Source organism: Anarhichas minor, unplaced genomic scaffold, assembly GCF_050575085.1.
Source record: "Anarhichas minor isolate MPS153535 unplaced genomic scaffold, ASM5057508v1 ptg000113l, whole genome shotgun sequence".
Classification (NCBI taxonomy): Eukaryota; Metazoa; Chordata; class Actinopteri; order Perciformes; family Anarhichadidae; genus Anarhichas; species Anarhichas minor.
In genome coordinates this window covers 106,679-127,500 of record NW_027466559.1, presented here as the reverse complement: position 1 = coordinate 127,500, position 20,822 = coordinate 106,679, and the positions used below count along the sequence as shown (strand labels likewise).

Here is a 20,822-nt window from a genome sequence, read left to right as displayed (position 1 = left end):
TGAAAATTAGTGGAGCTCCAAGTGCCCTATCCACCAAATGATAGCTTATATAGACCAACAAAAGATTTGGCTGTTTGTGAATTGTCTTTGATACCTTCAAAGTCAGTCAAGCAGTAGTGGCACTCTTAAAAACAAGGGTCAATATCTATGAAAACTGCCAGACGTGAAGCCCGTATTAATTTATATGTGCTAATCCAAGACTTCCAGCAAAGTGGTCAAGGTGGCATATTTCCTCTCTTAGTATAATTTCAAAGGCTTCTGCTGTAGATGGTTGGAGAAGTTTTGGCGAATAGGATGCTTCATTTTGGCAGCAGGGCGGTCTGTCATTACTGCACCATCTGGAAACTCTACATACACAGGTTTGATCCCCATGACCCACTGTCAGTAGCCTGCTGAAGTGTCTTTGAGTGAGACCCCTGCCAGCTCATGATCACAACTTCCCTTTCTGTATTCCACCAACCCTTTCTTAATGGCCCAGAGGCTATACCAGCTGACCGCCAGGATCCAGCCTGCCATCAGTCTGTTCTATTGTTCAGCTCAGTATGTTCAAGCAGCATTGTGCATAGGCATTGAACTAGCATTTTAAAGTGCTGGTCCCAGGCCATCTATAGTCTGTTGTTTTTATCCCAATATGTAGTAGCATAGATGTACCTCAGAGTTGTTTGAGCTTTACAATAGTCTTGATTGCCTCTGTCCATTCAGCCACCCATCATATCTTTAAATTAAAAAACATCACTATCGGGCATATCTGTTTGGGCGTATGAAGATTTCATGGTACCTTTCAGCACCTTCCACTGACAACAGATCCAGAATTCCTGTGTTCCTTCATTTACCACTGCATCAGTATTTCCCGCTTTTTTTGTGGTTGGATCACACTTCTGTTAATGCCCAAAGCTTTTGAGCCAGTATTGGCTGGTTTGTCCACCTCCTCACTTCTTCTTGTCCCTCTGTTTCTTGCTGGATTTTGTCAGTGGCAGCGCTGCCCCTTGTTGGTGTGAAGCTACCGAGACACTACCATCTGACTCCAAATTAAGCAGGTACTCCATAGCGTTCAATGGCATCCCCTCCTCGTCCCTCAGCCTGGAAAAGACATCCTGATACAACATGCCCAGTTCACGCTTCATTTCCTGCAGGTTCCTCAGGGCTTCCTGTTTCTCTCGGAGCAGCCGCGAACGGTAGCGTCTCAAACCTGACACATTGTCTTCCAGTTCGTACAGCACGTCCAGTTTCCTCTTCCTGCAGTTCTGGGCTGCAATTTTGTTCTTACCACGGCGTCGTATGTCCCTGACAAGTATAAGCTGCTCCTCACTAAGCTGGTAATTGGCCAGTAGGTCATTAAACTCCTCCACTGGCAGATTAACAATCAGCTCATTGGAGAAAGGGATCTTCCGGGTTCGTGCACGCCGTTCATCCCGGCTCCACATTTTAGTCTCAGAGATGTGTCTGGAAGAGGAGTGGTGGTAAGGCTTGGCATCGTCACGTCGCAAGAAGGATTTGGTTGACATCTTGCCATGGGATGGAGAGGAGGCGGACAACCAGGGCTGGTTGTACGTGTGATCGTGGCCGATATGCTCCTGCCAAGGAAGGCCATTATACAGCTTGTGATCCCTATAGTTGGGAGGGAAGGGTTTCTTAACATTTTCAGGGTACCCTCCTCCGACTGCCCCCATCTCCTCCTCTTCCAGCTCCTCCTGCTTTATGGTCATCTCCCCTTCCATATCTGAACCTTCTAACCCTTCCTCAGTGTCTTCGTCCTCAGAAAAGGGACTTCCCACAGCCGACAAACAAGATGAAGAGGAGGTTGAGGAAGAGGAATAAGAGGAGGCCTCAGAAGCACATGGAGAAGCAGGGCTGCGGCTGAAGTCCAGAGAAAGACCAGAGTCTGAGTCTGCCTCAACTGCGCCATCTAGGAGGAGAAAACAAGGAAAGGTCAAGGTATGGTCTAGAGTTTTATATTACATGCTTAAATTCAGCATTCGTATGCTCTTAAAAGAAAGGTAATTGCACATTTTGTCAGAAATAGTTACTATAGAAGAAGGCCTACTGATTCCCAATTTAATTACCTTGCTGATGTCTTCTTGGTTGACCCTGATCTTCCGTGATCGCGACACCAGTGCCTGAGTGGTCAACATCTCTACCATTTTCATGTTCGATGATTTCACTCCCAAGGAAACCCTCCTCTTCCAGCTTGGCTGCCATTTCAGGGCTGAATCCTTCATCCAGAGCCAGGTCCAACAATCTCATCTCATCCAAGATGACATCATCCTCTAAGAGGCCACAAAGTGGGCTAGGGAGACCATCTTCATCATCGACATCCTCCTCTTCGTCAACCAGAAAGAAACCGGAGATAGATGTCAGAGGGTCTTGAGTCATACCATTCCCCTCCAGAGATGGGGTGAAACTAGAAGGTGTCAAGTCACGTGAATGAAAGTTAGCATCAAAGCTAGGAAGGTTGTCAGGATGGGGAGCATACTGTGAACACGGACTGCCTTCCATGGTATCCACAAGACCTTGTGTTAGCAGATTTATGTTGAGGGTACTTGAGTTATCATCTGCATTTAGTCCAACGTAGAAATCTTCTGAAGGATCTTGGGCAAGCAGATGTGTGTGGTCCGGAAGACTGTGCGAGGGATTCATGTTAGAGTTTTTCAAAGTGTCCCTTGAGTTTAAGGCCGAACTGTGGTCATCCAACTCTGCACTGGGTGTGAGGGGAAGCAGGGCTGGCTCTTGCTCTGACTGCCTTGGAGGCCCCAACAAACCTAGAGACAAAGAATAGGCATGTTTTGCAAAATGTTAAGAATTGTAGGATATGCAACTGAGCCTTTGGTGCAGTCATTAATAGATACGTTCAGGAAACAAGATTGTTATGGTTTTATGACACTTCTTGACAAACAGCGTCGTCTGGCAAGCGTAGTGCCCACTCTCCGGTTCCCCCTCACTGTAAGCAACAATGTAAGCTCTGTCAGCACTTTCCCTGTTGTTTGCCCTGTTACATTACATCACAGTCATTTAGCAGACGCTTTTATCCAAAGCGACTTACAATAAGTGTATTCAACATAGGTATTCAAGAGAACTACTAGTCACCAGAAGTCATAAGTGTATCTCCTTTGTTAGTGCTGTTAGCACCGCGGGTCGCCTTCGCAATGTTAAGGGCCGTTGAGAGGCAATCGAGATGCTCCCAATCTTGTATCTTGGACCTTTAAGGATCAATAGTAAAGTCTGCCAGAGGTGAGAGACACTCTGAATGTCGTATATAGCTCCTTTAAATTCTCAACAAACGGTCCAACTTACTTTTTTCCAAAGCTTTTATCCACATCAGCCGATGGAGTTAATCAATTGCCATGAAGATGGTTTAGTTGGCCATCGTCTCCATAAAAATGTATCAACTCAATCCGCTGAACAAGGCCACGAGATGGGGTTGAAGCTTCGTACAAGTAACTGGCCCTTTTGTTGAGAGTTTTATTGTCCAGCTGCTGTCTCCAAGGTCAAGAATCAAACATCAAGCTCCATTTTTGAGGAGTTGTTTAAATGTAGAGACACTGTCCATGAAACCTGACAACAAACATCTATTCTGAAATGAATTACCGTGCTGCATGGGAGTCTCCATTAAAAGGACCTCCTGCTCAGCCTCTGTTGCGGTGTTGTCATGGTCGTTACAATTTTGGCGCAGAGCTTCAGACCCAACACCCTGAAGGGTCTCAGTTGCTCTTGAATTTTGGATGTGGTCAAATGAAGTCATCATTTCAACATCTGTGTTCTGGAGATGAAGGATATAAAAATGTATCTCGATTTATTGTATCATGGCTTATGCATCTCGTCATTTCATTTGCCAAATGTGAATTAATCTTCCTTAATTCTCCCAGTCACCTCATGGTCCATGATAGCCAACAGGTCCTGCCAGTGGAGCTCAAGGTCCAAGGAAGGGTTACCAGTGGGGGTGATATGGGACAGCGGAGGGTCCCTGCCTGGTGGCTGACGCTCCAGATCTCCCCTTCTACCACCAACATCACGTAACTGAGGGACAAGTAAAGGCCTTTACACACGGGGGGCGTGATGAATAAACAACACCAAATTCGGAAATTCTATAATATTTATATTTCTTGGGAGTATTTCCCATCCAAACCATTCATAACGGCTGTGATGTGAATTTGAGACAGTTGCAACACTTTTTCAATAAAAGGTTAAAATAGATTTGCGTAGGCAGAGGAGCAACTACAAGGGTCCTATTGACCCAGAGCAGCCTCTGGCAGTGTGGTTGAGGTAAGTTGGACTCAGGAACCTCCGTGTTGTTGTAAACTACAGTATTGAACATGTTCATTCTGCACAATGTGATTTGTTGAAACCTTTATTCGCGGTGCAAAGTTCAGAAAAATATACCATGTTCCAAAAAGCAAAAATGGTGGCGCTTTTTCTCCACGTAAAATGCATGTGAAAGTATGACAATAACAACAGTTTGAAAAATATATTGACATGTAAATTAATCACACAAAAAAAAGGCCTTAAGCAGGTAAAATTGCTGTGTAATGTTGAAGGTCAAGAAGGAAACAGCAGAATGGACTGAAGAGAAAAGAATAGGCTGTACCTGTTCTTCTTCTGTGACGTCAAAGGTTTCCTCCAACAGCCTCAAACACTCCTGGAGGGAGAAAGAATTCTGAAAATACAGACAGAGAGGAAGAGTTGAGTTGCATTTGGCTCAACGCCAGTTTGGACCAGCAGGTTTACTTCCCCACTGGTATCCATGTGTTTTGTATGAGCCGTGCTGGCGGTATGGCTTTAGGGATGACCAGGTCGGTCAGTCGGTTGATCCAAGACTTTGGTCTTGACTGAAATATCTCAGTGATCAAATGGATTGCCATACATTCTGGACAGATATTTACAGTTTATAGAGGATGAACCCCACCGACCTTGGTGATCACCAAACCTTTCCTCTATTGCAACCAACAGGTTGACATTTCTAGCTTAAAGTAAAATATCTCAACAAATAAATGGATTGCCATGAAATTTGGTACAGACATTAATGTATCCCTCAATAATTAATTGTAATGACTTTGGTGACACATTAACTCTGATGTCATCAGGTCATCATTTCAGATTGTCCAAAACTTTGGTTTATGACCCAATACATGCAAAACTAATGACATTACCATCATCCTCCGCTGTACTTAGTGTTAAATGCTAATTAGCTAATATTAGCATGCAAACAGGTTAAACCAAAATGGTGAACATGGTAAATATTATACCAGGTCTGAACACTAACTGGCTCCAGCTGTAGAGTGTGCTACCTTGAACTAGTGAACTTGATGTTTCACATATCGTATGTCGTACATGCTTTGCAGTATAGTTTTCCGTCCACACTTGTGTACATTGTGAAAGTTAAAGGGATCACAGAGAAACTTTTCCCCTTCAGCAGATGAATGCGAAAACATTTTGAGAGACAAAAGTAACCTGTAGGTCTGTGTGCATCTTTCTCTGTCTCTTTTATCCATGGAGTTTCTTCAGTGTTGTAGGAAATATCTGTCTAGTGTTTCCATCTTCCCTGGATCCGGTCGAACACTTCTAACCTCTGACCTGCAGTGTTGTGTGAGAAACTGGATTCTGGGTTGCAGAATAATTTTTCTGCCTGAAAAACTAGGAACAGCAACATAATGCGCTATCAATATTTGATATATTTAAATGCCAGAATGAAATACAGTATGTTAGAAAATGAACTGAAATTAGGTAATTGTCCTCACTTTCAGTTTTATTGGTTCTTTCATTGGTCACGCATACACAAACACACACATCTGTGCATGTTATGTGAGAGAACGCTGCGTGTAACAATGTTTGTCCAATGCTTCACAAATTCTGCTGAGCTGGCAGCAATCCTGCATTTAAAATTGAAGCATCCAGCTCAGATTCCAAGCATGACAGACCTTCAGTGAGCGATCTGTTGTAACAGGAATTCAGCCAGCGCTGGGAGTTTGATACCGGGGGACTGCCCCGACTCCCAGCCGGATCAGCAAACTTTGTGGTAGAGCAGGGTCATCCTTCAATCAGGAGGTTCGGTAGTTCGATCCCAGGCTCCGCTCGTCCACTAGACACTTAACCCCAAATTGCTTTGGATTGTATGAATGGGTATGGGTATGAATGTATGAATGGTTAGTGAGTCCTGATGGGCAGGTGGCACCTTGCATGGTAGCCCCTACCACCAGTGTATGAATGGGTGAATGAACATGTAGTGTTAAAGCGCTTTGAGTGGTCGGAAGACTTGGACAGCGCTATACAAGTACAAGTCTATTTACCATTTATACCAATTTCAGGCCTTTACACACCAGGGGCATTGTTTTTGTGCGATCAATTGCACGTCGATATATTTTTCCGAACTGTTGTCTTTGTCACAAGCACTTTTACACAGAAAGCAAACGCGGCCAGACGACACACCGTACAACATTTATTTTAAAGTTGCTACATACGAGATTGGGCGCATTTCTATTGCCTCATAACTTCTCAACATGGAGACGGCTGAGCTGGAGGCTCGCAGCCAACGGTGCGAACAGCTCTAACAGAAAAATTGCTGATGTGATTATTGAATTTAGCACCATTCAAAAGTTTGAAACAGTCGAAAATTTTGGAAAATGTTAAACAATTCCAGTGCTAATTAGTGAGCTTTAAAGGTGCAGGGTGGACATTTTTTTCTTTTGGATAGAGATTGGATCTGTTTTCACCTGTTTTAAGTATTAATGCTAAGCTAACTGGCTGCTAGCTTCAACTAAAATATTTAATAAATCTGAGTCTTACTGTATCTTACCTGGTCTCCTTCATTCTGAGTTAGCTCTCTGTTGTTAGCATGGCTGTAGGAACCTCCAAGTCTTCGTCTTCCCTCTGTCCTCCTACCCAGGTGTTCCTCCTCCTCCTCCTCCTCCTCTCCTGGCTCCTCCACAGCACCACTGTTATGACGTACATGATGCGTTTCTTCCTGGTTGCAGAGACAAAAAGGAAGAACGATCGAGTCAGGGCAGCCATTATGCCACAGGGATTCTGAAAACTCTCCCAAGTGCCTTTACACATCATGTTGAGTATTTGTCTCTACAGAAAGGCCAGCGTGCTGTTCTAACGCACTGGTTGCCCTGCACACTTCTCAGTTTCATGATACGTTACTTTAAAGCAGCAAATGATTGATTGTTGGAGCTTCACCAGTAACTTCCTGGAGTACCTGCTGTTTGCCTGGCCAAGAAATAGTCCGGTACATTATCCAACCGTAAACTGGTCATAACTGGAATACGCTCTGCACCCGTCTCGATTTTGTCATAAATATTCAGCCATAATGTACAATAACATATGATAAAAAGAACAATTATGTTGATTAGTATTCGACACCTACAGCTCCCATGAGGGATGCCAGTGGCTCGGCCTAATGCGACACGTTGTGTTGGAGTTGGCTGAGACTTGATTAAGATCACAATCATCAAAGATCACATTCTATTGGCTGGTATTTTTCATATACGCCCCTCTTCTTAAAATTACACTCAAAGAAAGGAAAAAATGTCGGATCTTCACATAGAAATATGTTAAATGTGTCTTTTTGACATGCATTTGGCATAATGCTTTTAGCTAGTAATGACAAACGCAAAACATGCTAACCACTGGAGCAGTATAATGCTTTATCTGTCCTCTATACTGCCAGCCTGTATGTACAGAACATAACGTCTCCTGTTTTAGGGACAGACAGCCAGGCTCAGAATAGCTTCTACATTCTCCTGACTTGGCTGGTGGCTTACAAACAAACCCAGCGCCCGTCAACAGCTGGCAGGCGAGGACACGTATGTAGCTTTGAACATAAATGGGTCAGGCCTGTGCACTTATCCCTTACTTCACTCATGAGTGCAATTCAGAGCCAAAGTTTGAATCATGCTTGTGTTTTCAATTGAATTGAATTGAATTGAATTGATTTTGTAAGGCCCAAAATCACAAAATGCCTGAGGGCTTTACAATCTGCACACATATGACATCCTCTGTCCTGGGACACTCACATCGGCACAGGAAAAACTTCCCCAAAAACAACCTCTAACGGGGAGAGAAAAGGAAGAAACGTTAGCAACAGAACCACGGGGCCACATGAAACATGTACAACAGTAACCTCAGGGAAGTCAAGTGCGTTTGAATAGCCCTCAACCATACTAACATTTAAAAGATGTCACAGATTCCCGGACTAGAACAAAGAGGCAACAGTAACCAATAGCGTCCCGCTGCAGAGCTCCAGGCCCGGGTACCTCCGATGCTGGGACCCATTTCCATCACAAGGACCCTTGTTGGTAAATCGCTTGTGTTAGGGTGAAAATGTTTCCTGTCCTTCCTTATCAATAAATAACTTTGACGTGTCACTGTATTATGCTGCGCAGTACTGCTTTATCGTGCTTATCGTTATTGAGCGTATATTTAATATATGGTGCCACGTCAGCTGTCACACGACGTCCAACAATAACACCGGGGTAAACAATACTACCTTATATGTTGCTATTACTGTAACTTATAAAGCAAGGTAATATAACGTTAAGCAGCAATTAACTTGTACTGACGTAAGAATTCTAACGTTAACATTAACTTGACACATTGTCGGGCTACATCTCACATTATTTCTTCAGCTTTTTAGACGATGTATCCACTTCTATGTGTTACATACTGCTGACCTATCTCCCCATTCTAATATGTGCACACTGTCATTATGTCCTTTAACCTATACAGCAGATTGTCCTGTTTTCTTCCCACAAGTTAGCACCTCATGCATTTATGTACATTTGTTTTCATGCATGCCTCTGTTGTGTGTGTGTGTGTGTGTGTGTGTGTGTTGATGCAGTAAACAGGAGGGATTGCAAAACTGAAGGGATGTGAATGTGTGTCAGGTCGCGATCGCCAGCGATCAGGTTTCAAAACAAGCCAGTCAGTCACAGGCTAATAAAAGTGCTGTGTGTGTGTGTGTGTGTGTGTGTGTCATTTGATACACAAGGAGAAATCAAAAAAATTGTTACATTCACTTTCAGGTGAAGGTGGCGTCCGGCAAGTTTACAACTCTATGCGTTATATCAAGTTTGTAATGTCCTGTGTGTGTGTGTGTGTGTGTGTGTGTGTGCTGTAAAAGGACACTGAGCTTCAGCTGTAGCTCCCAACAACAAACTGAAATACTTCAATCCCTGAATGATCAGTTTTTCCCTCTCTCCTCTCTCTGAATATGGCTTCCCTGCTCTCAACACATTCAATCTTCTCTTAATTTCTCTTTCTCTTTCGATAACTATAGAAATGCTGCTGTTTATCTCAGCCTCTGTTTCACAATTTGAAAGGTCTCCAGTTGCTGTCTGGGTGCGAGGGGGCTTAAGGCAACTGCCTGTACGCATTTGGAAGTGTCTTAACTGTGATGTATGGAGGATGATCATTTAAAGGGTGAGTGGAAAAATGAGAAAAGCACCTGTCTCAGGTAACAAACACCTGTCTCAGCTGTTCCCCTGGGTTAATGAAGTGGCTCTCAGTACGTGGGAGCAGATTTACACCAAACAGCAGTGTCTGTGCATCAACGTTGTTTTGTTGTTTTGTGGAAACAGAAACGCTTTTTTTGCTGCAATAAAGACAAATGAAGTGTTCGGTGTTTGTCTATCCATCTCAAACTGAATTTATGGAATCTCCCACTTTTAAGCATGACAACTGTTACTAAAGCAGCTCCAGGTGTATTCAGTCTGATGTGACTTACTAGCAGTCTGTCAATAAAACCATAACTGGACATATCTGTAGATATTATCAATACATTATTGAATATATGACTGAGTACTGTCAAATATACCACTAATGTTTTTCTATCAAACACTATGGAGCTCAAATAGCTTAAAGCATTTTGCTGAAAGGAAACTGGATGAAACAGCGTCCAGTAGCTCAGACTATAGAGCAGCTGAGCCAGACAGACTGACCGATGCTGGTCTGGGTCAGTAGGATCCTGATAGCTGCTCATCTGCCGGCATGAATCCATTCTAACTTTTAATTGAAAAGTTTTGCAACTATCGCGAAATTTCATCGCTATACATTATGCATGTTTAATAAAGTGCAGCAGGGATGCCGTTATTTTGTAGGCCAACTTCAGAAGTTAGCGTCTCACTGATTTGTTCATTGAGATAATCTTTACAAACAAACACAACTTTTATAGTTTTTGAAATGCAATCGGCAGAAGTGAAAAGCTAACTTTAATATAAACTTAAACGTGGTCGCATTAGGGAGAGCATACACAACGAGGCTCTGAAGGCGGACCAGCCGGCGTGATGCCTTTTCAGTCTCATTCAGCCACTTGTTAGCAACCGACACGTAAAAGCACCCAAATTCACAAGAGGTATATTTATTTGAGTATTTTATATCATAGAACATAACTTCAAGCTTTCTTAGGCTTTTGTTAAGCGCAGAGGTTTTAGGACTCATTGCTGCAGCACTCTGTTGGTGTGTAATCCATGACAGAATTCAAATTACACGAGAGTACTTTGAAACAAACACACACAGTTTTCTCAGTGAATGTAGCCGCTGTTACTCTGCTACTGGAACCCTGATTAACTGCTGCACATGACTCTGTAACACAGTGTGCGTACATGTTCAGGCCAATCTGTGGGCTATTTATATGTGTGTGTTATGGAGTCTTTGGGAGTGTTTCGTCACAGTGAACTTTGTGTGATCCTAAATAACGGTGATGAAACTTAATGAAAATGACACCACCCTTCTTTGCAACCACCCGCAGAGACATTTGCATGTATCACCTAGCCTCTTAACGTCCAAGTATAAATCCTGTTTCAGTCATTAGAAAAGAGTTTTGCTTAACTTAAAGCAACCGTTCTCACTCCTGACTCATCAAATACGGACGCTTGGTCGGTGCAGACGAATCAAACACGGGACTTTCACCCAGGAGGCCAATGTCCGTGTCCTGTGTCAAACTTAAGGTCAACGTTAAGTTATTCAGTCATGCCAGTCGCTATTTGCGTGTCTCATTAGTATATTTAGTCCTGTTGCTAGTCAAGTAAGCTGTTTTCCTAACCCTTCAAGTTGTTTTGTCGCCTAAACCTAACTCCCTGCGAAGATGGAAGTGTATTTTGAAAAGACACACTATTCATGTAATGAGCGTATATTGACACACGTCCAAAACTGACACTATCAGGGTATCTAGAGCGTCATAGTTTGAAGCTCAGGGCCACCAACCAAGCCTCAACTGACAAGTTGTGGGTGAGAATGTGTTGGTTATTTCAGACACACGATGTGCCCTACAGATTATTTTCAGTTTCAACACATCTGTGTCTGAGGTGCCAGTTAATGTATGTGCTTACGTCTGTCTCATGGGCCAAAGCTTGACCGGGCCTGTCTGAGGTGTTGCCATTAATAAGTGGAGCACACGGCGTAAGTTCATGGAGGCTGGAACACGAAGTCAGAGCTTTGAAAATACTTGCTTTCACTTTCTTTTATGAAAGTGAGATTAGATGACAGATGCCACTCTTGTGTCTCTGTGTTACATACAAACCTGGAGCCAGGATGAGATCAGCCTACTCTAGCACAACAACTGGAAGAGCTGGAAAACAACCACCTCTAAAGCTCATTGCTTAACATAATGATTGTGTTTACAACATAGACAAATCCTGACATGAAGGGAGACTTCAGATGCTTATTAAAGCAGTGTAAATGATTTATTTTGGGCCTCTTAAGGGCAATAGAAAAGATCTCAAAACAACACTGATATGTGATCACTATGAAGTTGTTGTGACGAACGTGTTCAGTGTTGTGTTTGTGGCCACTTGACAAATATACAGTGGGTACGGAAAGTATTCAGACCCCTTTAAATTTTTCACTCTTTGTTTCATTGCAGCCATTTGCTAAAATCAAAAAAGTTAATTTTATTTCTCATTCACTCAGCACCCCATCTTGACAGAAAAAAACAGAAATGTAGAAATTTTTGCAAATTTATTAAAAAAGAAAAACTGAAATATCACATGGTCATAAGTATTCAGACCCTTTGCTGTGACACTCATATTTAACTCACATGCTGTCCATTTCTTCTGATCCTCCTTGAGATGGTTCTACTCCTTCATTGGAGTCCAGCTGTGTTTAATTAAACTGATTGGACTTGATTAGGAAAGGCACACACCTGTCTATATAAGACCTTACAGCTCACAGTGCATGTCAGAGCAAATGAGAATCATGAGGTCGAAGGAACTGCCCAAGGAGCTCAGAGACAGAATTGTGGCAAGGCACAGATCTGGCCAAGGTTACAAAATGATTTCTGCAGCACTCAAGGTTCCTAAGAGCACAGTGGCCTCCATAATCCTTAAATGGAAGAAGTTTGGGACGACCAGAACTCTTCCTAGACCTGGCCGTCCAGCCAAACTGAGCAATCGTGGAAGAAGAGCCTTGGTGAGAGAGGTAAAGAAGAACCCAAAGATCACTGTGGCTGAGCTCCAGAGATGCAGTAGGGAGATGGGAGAAAGTTCCACAAAGTCATGGCAGAGTGGCCCGACGGAAGCCTCTCCTCAGTGCAAGACATATGAAGGCCCGCATAGAGTTTGCCAAAAAACACATGAAGGACTCCCAGACTATGAGAAATAAGATTCTCTGGTCTGATGAGACCAAGATTGAACTTTTTGCCGTTAATTCTAAGCGGTATGTGTGGAGAAAACCAGGCACTGCTCATCACCTGCCCAATACAATCCCAACAGTGAAACATGGTGGTGGCAGCATCATGCTATGGGGGTGTTTTTCAGCTGCAGGGACAGGACGACTGGTTGCAATTGAAGGAAAGATGAATGTGGCCAAGTACAGAGATATCCTGGAAGAAAACCTCTTCCAGAGTGCTCTGGACCTCATGCCCTGTCCACACTACTCCGTTTCTCCTTGGATGCAGATTTGTCAAATAGAAACGATCTCCGTCCACACGGGAGTTTCAGCATCATTCTCGAGTTGATCTGCGGACAACACGTGACCATTAACTACACTGGGCATGCGCGTGACGGTGTAAACAGGAAGTGAATTGCTTGCTTAGTTTAAAAAAAAAAAAATACTCTCTCTGTCTCTCTCTCTCCAAATTTACTTTAACATCAACACTTACACAAACGTTTACTAGATTATGGGTCCATCAATGTGGTCTCTCACTCGTTTCCTCCGTGTTGTCTGTTCTCACTAGTAGCTCTGAACGTCATGTCCGCCTAGCTAGCTTCTAAGCTAATTTTAACATTACCGCCAATGGAGAAATGCTAACCGCGATTAGCATTACAGCGGTGCGGGTCTATCTCTCTCACATCAAATTTACTTTAAAATCAACACTTACACGTAAACGTTTACTAGAATATGGGTCCATACATGTGGTCAACACACGTCTCTCACTCTATTCTGCTCTTCCTTCGTGCAGGAAAGCTTAGCAGATCGCTAACAGTAGATCCGTGAAATAAAGACCATGGAATCCATAGAAGAGTTTCAAGACTTCAGTGTGAATCTTTATTTGTAAAACTGTGGAAGCACAATATGAAATATGGCTTTATGAACTGTCCCTATACACATTACACGAATACAAAAGAACAATCCATGATATAGCCAGCATGTAACATGTCCGCCTAGCTAGCTTCTAAGCTAATTTTAACATTACCGCCAATGGAGAAATGCTAACCGCGATTAGCATTTAATACAACACAAATGTTATACTAAACACGCGAATAGAATATATCTACGTACATATTTTCATGCTCCATAAATACATACTTACAGACTAAGGTCTCTCAAGGCTACCAAACGGAAGAAGTAAAACGTTAGAGCAGCATGTCTTCTCATTAGAATCTAAAAACAACCAGCTGCTCCATAGGGCTGATGCCGGTCACGCCGCTCGCTAATCACTCCAATAACAGCTGCTTCCTCCACAGAAATGCAGACTTTTACTGCATAGCTGCTGCTAGCTGTTGTGCTAGCAGCAACGCTTGCAATTAGTTATCCATGTTGAAATGAATCGCTGGTAGCCCAGTTTGTTTTCTTCCGGGTACGGGTCATGTGATAGTGAGTGTGACGAATCAGGGACGGAGACGTCATGGTTGCCAAGAACCAATCCAGTAGCGAACACGGGTGTGGGCGTAATTTTTTCTAAGCACATCCGTATCCGACCGTCCACACGCAAACGCAACCCCGGAGTTCTCAAACACCTCCAACCTCGCCGGAGTTTTCAGATCCCTCCGTTTAGGGTGCTCCAAAACTCCGGCGTAGTGTGGCCGCTCAGTGTAAACGTAGCAAATACGGAGTAAAAACGGAGTAGTGTGGACATACTGGGCCGAAGGTTCACCTTCCAACAAGACAATGACCCTAAGCACACAGCTAAAATAACAAAGGAGTGGCTTCGGAACAACTCTGTGACCATTCTTGACTGGCCCAGCCAGAGCCCTGACCTAAACCCAATTGAGCATCTCTGGAGAGACCTGAAAATGGCTGTCCACCAACGTTCACCATCCAACCTGACGGAACTGGAGAGGATCTGCAAGGAAGAATGGCAGAGGATCCCCAAATCCAGGTGTGAAAAACTTGTTGCATCATTCCCAAGAAGACTCATGGCTGTACTAGCTCAAAAGGGTGCTTCTACTCAATACTGAGCAAAGGGTCTGAATACTTATGACCATGTGATATTTCAGTTTTTCTTTTTTAATAAATTTGCAAAAATTTCTACATTTCTGTTTTTTCTGTGAAGATGGGGTGCTGAGTGTACATTAATGAGAAATAAAATGAACTTTTTTGATTTTAGCAAATGGCTGCAATGAAACAAAGAGTGAAAAATGTAAAGGGGTCTGAATACTTTCCGTACCCACTGTAAGTCCAGTGTTCTTTTAGCTCTGTTTTCTTCTCCACCATCTCCTGAGACAATAACCGGCCTCTTTTTAGCTGTGGCTCAGTGGTAGAGCAAGGTTGTCCTATCAGTGGTGGTTCGATCCCCGGCTCCGCTAGTCCATGTCGATGTGTCCTTTGGCACGACACTTAACCATGAATTGCCCCCATAGCTGTGCCTACGGTGTGTGAATGTTAAATAGTTCTGATGGGCAGGTGGCACCCACTTCCCATCAGAAACATAGACGAGCTGTCTCACTGCAAAGTAAACTGGCAAAGACATTCTAAATATAGCGCACACTTAACGGACTGATTTCTTTCTTTAGGTGGGCCCTACTTTTAGATGGCTAAAGAACATTTTTGTCTTGTCTGCTTCTCCAAGTTATCTACTGTTGCTGACTATCGAACAGTACCTCATACAACCCCACTCAAACACATCCAAACTATCCCTTTAGGTTTGAAGGAAGTAGTCTACTGCATACAGCCAGCAGTAATCAGGTTACTGAGGTGAAGCACAAGGACCGTCTGTGACTTCATGTGTGCTTATTTAAAAGGTGTATTCTCTTCAGCAGGGTGTTCCTACTGCATTTCAACTGTATGGATTATATTGCTTTATTTTCCTGGCTGTGGTTAGGTGAGGTTTCCTGCTGACTCATCTAGCGCTGACTCACTATCTCACATGACATTACACTCAGTTTTGGTGACAGCCAAAACAAAAAACAGCCCTGTGGTCCCCCAACACTGATTCATATGATTTATAAATACATATTTAAACTGCTACTTCTGTGGCAAGTGGGTGGGTCAGTTGTCTTCTGGGAGTGTCTGAGGTTTGGCTGTGGAAATCAAATGATTTTGACTTTTTAAGAGCAACTATTATATATTCTGATATCACATGAGCTCTTGTTAAAAAAACAAGTTTGTAGGAAGTAACTTTCTACTAGTAGAAACTAGTTTGTTTCCAGCAAGACTATTGGCCGGAAGAAAACAACGTTTGTCTTTAGGCTCTCGCAGCCGTTTTGAAACCCGTCAAACTGTGCATGAACAAAGCTTTCTGATCTTGATCCCACAGGGTTATGACATGGACAAAGGTCAACAGAGATTGCTGATCTGAGGTATACATAACCATGTTGACCCTACATGAACTTAGCTCTTAATACTCCTCTGACCCGTAACATCATGACGGAACCATTTCTGCATAAAAATACATTTCTTCTTGTGGGAATCAAATCTATATTAGCATTTTAAAATGTTTGAAATGTAAATGTTCCTCTGCTGATTAACTAGTAAATGTAGCTGAAACACAAATCCTAAATGTTGTTAAGCAGAGTAAATGAAACCGCTGTACCTCTTTATCCTCCTCCTCTTCTTCCTGCAGGGTACCAAGTCCAGCTCTGGGTTCCAAAGGCGGGGCAGTGCGGTCTCTTTCTACCCCAGTTGGTGCTCTTTCCAGCAGGTCTGGACATACCATGGGAAGAGGATCCGGCTCCCGCTGGACCAGCCATGTCTCCAATTCTGCATGAGGAACCTGTGGGAAAGGTATGGCGAGATAGGGGATTGGTGAGAGCCTCTGTTTAATAAAGACTGTACAACTGGAAACTGTTCTTACCATTAGGACCATATAATTCTGATTCCATCTGAATGGGACTATTTAGATAAAAATGGAAATGGACATGTTTCCCCACCTGTAGTCTGTCCAGAGAGCGGACCCAGCCCAGCAGCCTTCGCGTCGTGAAGAAGCCATCCAGGTCCACGCTCTTGGGGTGCAGGTCTTGGCCGTCCCCCAGGCGGTTGCGGAGGTTGTGGAAGTGCGTCTGGGTCAGCGCCGAGGTCGGACCCAACATCATCTCGTGCCAGGAAGGAGGCAGGTAGGACTCCAGTCCCACGTCGACCCTCAGCCCACACAGGCTGAGCAGGATGGCCATCTGGATGAGCCCCTCCGTGAAGTATTTCTTCAGGTGCAGCATAGTCTTTGGTTCGTCAGAGGACGTGTAAAGGGTCCGGAGCTCAGCTCACTCACCACCGCAAGAGGTGTCTCTGCTGTCTTTGTGGTAAGTCCCAAGAAGATCTGTCAGCCACTGCTGACCTCCCTGAGGAAGGGAGTCCAAACCTCAAGGTCCAAATAAAATGTCCTTGGTACCCTAAATAACCTGGTTGGGAAACTCTCCACTCCCCCTCTCTTAAATTATAATGTTAAATTGCTCTGGTAGGGAAGACTTAAAAATGTACTTCTAAACAAGACATACACAGTTTGGACCAACTGCTCAGTGTAAAAGAAGGAACTCTTCTCTCACCAGGACTGATTGGGATCCAAATGTTTAGAAACAAAGATTGACAGTGAAACTTTCCCAGCTTCCTCTGAGAAATCCTTGTTGCTCTTCACGGAAAACTTCACACAACGTTTCTTCCTGATAATGAAAGAGAGCAGCTTACTTCAGAACAGAGGACTGACGGCACGGGACAAATATTACACACGTCAAAGCAAATATCATTTGTGATGTTGATATACTTAATGTTCTGAACTCAGTACAAAGGTCTGCAATCAAAGGTTGAATCCATCTGCGTTCTTTTGGGATTTTTTCAAATGGAAACGCCCACTGGGCAGTTACCAAGAAGGCAGTGGCGTAGATTACCAAAGCAAGCGGATCAATAAGGTTATGTGAACTCTAGCACTAGCTGAGTCAACGTTAGCTGGGCTAGGTTTGTAAATTACTGAAAGGGTTAGTTTGAATGTTTTGAAATGGGGTTGTATGTATACTCCTGTGTTCTGTGGAGTAAAATGACAATGGATTTGGGTTTTTGGCAATGGACTCTTGTGGGTTTGAAGAGAGCAATATAACAACTTTAGTTCACTGAACAGGACTTGTCTTCTACGACAGCTTCGAGCCGGTCGCCTGCATACATCGGCGCTTGTTTCTGAGTTCAACCCATTGGTGTGTTGACGGGAGGGTGAGCTAATTGTGGGTTGTATTCATTCAGTCACACAACGCAGCGGTGGTCGTCGCAGACACACCTGGCGGAGAGCTGCACTCTACTGCGTGCACAATAAGAGTGCCACAGCTGTATCAGTGATAATAATAACGACACTACAGCTATCAGCTAATCTTCCACTGTCAGTGTAGCCCTGCAGAGAGGCAGCTGTGAAGAGGTTTGACAGTTTGTGTGAGGAGATAAGGCAGACAGACGGGGCAGTCTCTCTCTCTCTCTCTCTCTCTCTTTCTCTCTCTCAGTAACTTCGACCTACTTCTAGAAACGGTCTGGTAACAGCCTGCCTTGGTTTACTCACTGCTCCCGCATGATGTAATTGCCAGTGTTTGCCTGGAAAACCCCCTCTCCCTGTCTCCTCCCTCCCGTCGTGCTACGGTAACCTGTTGACAGAGGCTGCAGTGGAACAGCTGACTGGACTCAACTTAAGACCCAGAGATGTAATACTCATATTTTTATAGTTCAGTGCAGTCAAGTATAATCTTGTAGTGTGTGTTCTAGAGGAAATGAGGGTCTGGTGTAACTTTTCTCCCCCAGGCTTTCACAGTTTTTGATGTTGTTGTTGTCGGCTTACATTGAGTGCATTGTGTTTTATTCTTGTCAGTGTGTTTTAGTGAACTAATGGTAAACAATCAAGTTTTATAATATTCTATTTTCTATTAATGTAAAACTCTTTCCTGGGTCCAGACCTTGTTGTGTACTCTGGTCCCACATTAACGCCATATAAACTAGCAGGCAGTGTAGCAGTGTGTCACAGGCTGATATTGCATGTGGTGTGACAGTGATGGGTGTATTCAAAGAACTTAAGTATAGTAGCAAATTGTACTTCAAGTATCCAAGTAAAAGTACTCATGATAAACAAAAGTAGCCCCTGTGTGTGTTCTACTATTGCAGATTATTATTATAATTGAAGGTGCATTAATGTGTCAGTAGCATGTTATTGTTGTAGTTGGAGCAGGTGAAGTCAATTCAATTTTTTGTATTCACTGCGACTAGACTAGTCAATAAACTGTCAGATAAGTGTAGTGGAGTAAAGGACCACACGACCAAGGCATGCATTGATATTCGGCTGTAATGTAAATACAATATTCTGTAGTTCAGCTGAATGCATCATTATTATTATTATTATTATCGTGTTCCCCGATAGTCCCCGCGTGCGAATATGAAGGAGATCACGCTGTAGCTGAGCCGGAGCAACAGGTTACACAATGTTTTTCATCCCTGATGATCACCTATTTATAACAAGGAAGATTCGGAAATATCCCGCAACGTTTGGACTGCTGAAAGTCAACATACACAGTGAGTAGAGGACAACATGGGCTGTTACAGGAGCATTACAGGGATAATACAGTGATTCCACTCGCGATTACATATCAACAGATCACCTTTGAGCAACTACTACAGAACTAAACAGCACTTTGTGGAGCGGATGTGTTGTTGGATCAGCGTACAGCTGTTCATAATATTATAATAACATTATATGAATGAGTCTTACCAGTTCAGAGTGTTCGGCAGCGTGTGTTACTCTGTCCCGGTCTCAGTCTGTTCTCCGGTCACACCGGGAGGGTGGGACTATTTAAAGCGACACCCAGTGATGACGTAGTAGCACTCCTCCCTGGAAAAAAAAACTGTGCGCGTGCGTGCGTTTGTGCGTGTTAGGAGGAGTCTGCATGAGTGTTTGAATAAGAAATATTAGTGATCTATTTTTAAGAGCTATTCAGACCGTATTTACTCAAAGTACCAGTCTCACTCCATTACATCAGAGTTATGCTTTCAGTCATATTCAAGTGAAAGTACCCAAGAGCAAATGAAAGGATGATACTAATGATAACAATAATAATAATATTTAGTGTTTTGGACTGTGTGTTTATTAATAATAATAACAATAATAATCGTTATAATAGTAACTTTATTGTACATTTCATGCAAACAAGCAAAAGAAATAGTGACAGAAAAAAAACAGTTTGATCGCCATCAACAACACATTAACAACGGCACCAGTAAAGCTAAACTAAGAAAGGATTTCATTTCCTGTCAAAGATTCAAAGAGACTTTTCTGCTCCACAGTTCAGGGACTTAAAGCCAGAAAGCGGCTAAAAGACGTGGCATTGGAAGATCTGAGAGCTCTCGTTGGGACATAAAAGGAAAGTCAGTTGCTGACATTTGAAGGTGGTAGATGATGTGAGGCGAATATTTTGACTTAATAGTCCTTAATTTTTCGCTTACTATCTCAGAAATGATACAATAAATCAAATGTTTGAATAGATATCTCTTAGAAGGATACTATTGATACATGTTAAAGTGTGAATGGTAGAGTTTGTAGATGTGTGTGTGTGTGTGTATGACATTGTCTAGACGTCCGACCACTCAAAGCGCTTTACACTACATGTCATCATTCACACCCTCATATTCATTCACTGATGGCCGAGGCTACCACACAAGGTGCCACCTGCCCATCACGTCACATATTCACAAATATCACATATGTTCCATTTATACAAGTTTCAAGTGTGGGATTGAATTTTTTTTTTTTAATGTAATTTTACTTAAAGATTTGATTCAAATGTGTGTGTGTGTGTGTGTGTGTGTGTGTGTGTGTGTGTGTGTGTGTGTGTGTGTGTGTGTGTGTGTGTGTGTGTGTGTGTGTGTGTGTGTTTATCGGAGCCATGGGTGAGTCCTGAGCTGTTTCAGGGTAGAACACTGATCGGGGTCTACGTTCAAACTTATCCGTAAGAAATCCTGGCAATCTGGAGAGAAAGAAGGAGAAGAAAGGTGAGGGCGACGGCTCTGATCCATCACAGTGTGAACTAAAATGAACAGATTTGTGTCTGCCGACATGTTTCCGTATGTTTTTCTTACTTTCGCAGAGCTCGTTTCTGATTCTCAGCTGGTTTGTAAAGAACCCGATGGTATCGAATTCTGCACCACTGTGGAGCGTCTCAAACAGGACCACTCCCATCTGAAACACTGTGGTGGGTCTGGCTCTGTAAATACCACCATCG

General features: G+C 43.2%; 1 protein-coding gene across 2 annotated transcripts in view; it reads right to left on the bottom strand.

Moving 5' to 3' along the window:
- Positions 1 to 19,541, bottom strand: part of nfe2l1a (nfe2 like bZIP transcription factor 1a) — a 19,875-nt gene extending 334 nt beyond the window's left edge. Inside the window, exons 1-10 of one of the 2 annotated variants that reach the window (XM_076082904.1) lie at positions 19,316 to 19,541; positions 17,130 to 17,243; positions 16,521 to 16,925; positions 16,184 to 16,363; positions 6,788 to 6,955; positions 4,583 to 4,651; positions 3,868 to 4,014; positions 3,586 to 3,757; positions 2,064 to 2,759; positions 1 to 1,906 (exon numbers count right to left, since the gene is read on the bottom strand). The exon at positions 1 to 1,906 is cut by the window's left edge and continues 334 nt beyond it. In XM_076082904.1, the coding sequence (XP_075939019.1) occupies positions 930 to 1,906; positions 2,064 to 2,759; positions 3,586 to 3,757; positions 3,868 to 4,014; positions 4,583 to 4,651; positions 6,788 to 6,955; positions 16,184 to 16,363; positions 16,521 to 16,802 (2,691 nt within the window). In that variant the 5' untranslated portion in view covers positions 16,803 to 16,925; positions 17,130 to 17,243; positions 19,316 to 19,541 and the 3' untranslated portion in view covers positions 1 to 929. Of the gene's footprint in view, positions 1,907 to 2,063; positions 2,760 to 3,585; positions 3,758 to 3,867; positions 4,015 to 4,582; positions 4,652 to 6,787; positions 6,956 to 16,183; positions 16,364 to 16,520; positions 17,244 to 19,315 lie in introns of both variants that reach the window. The other variant, XM_076082903.1, reaches the window with a different exon arrangement.
- Between the last annotated feature and the right edge of the window lie 1,281 nt (positions 19,542 to 20,822).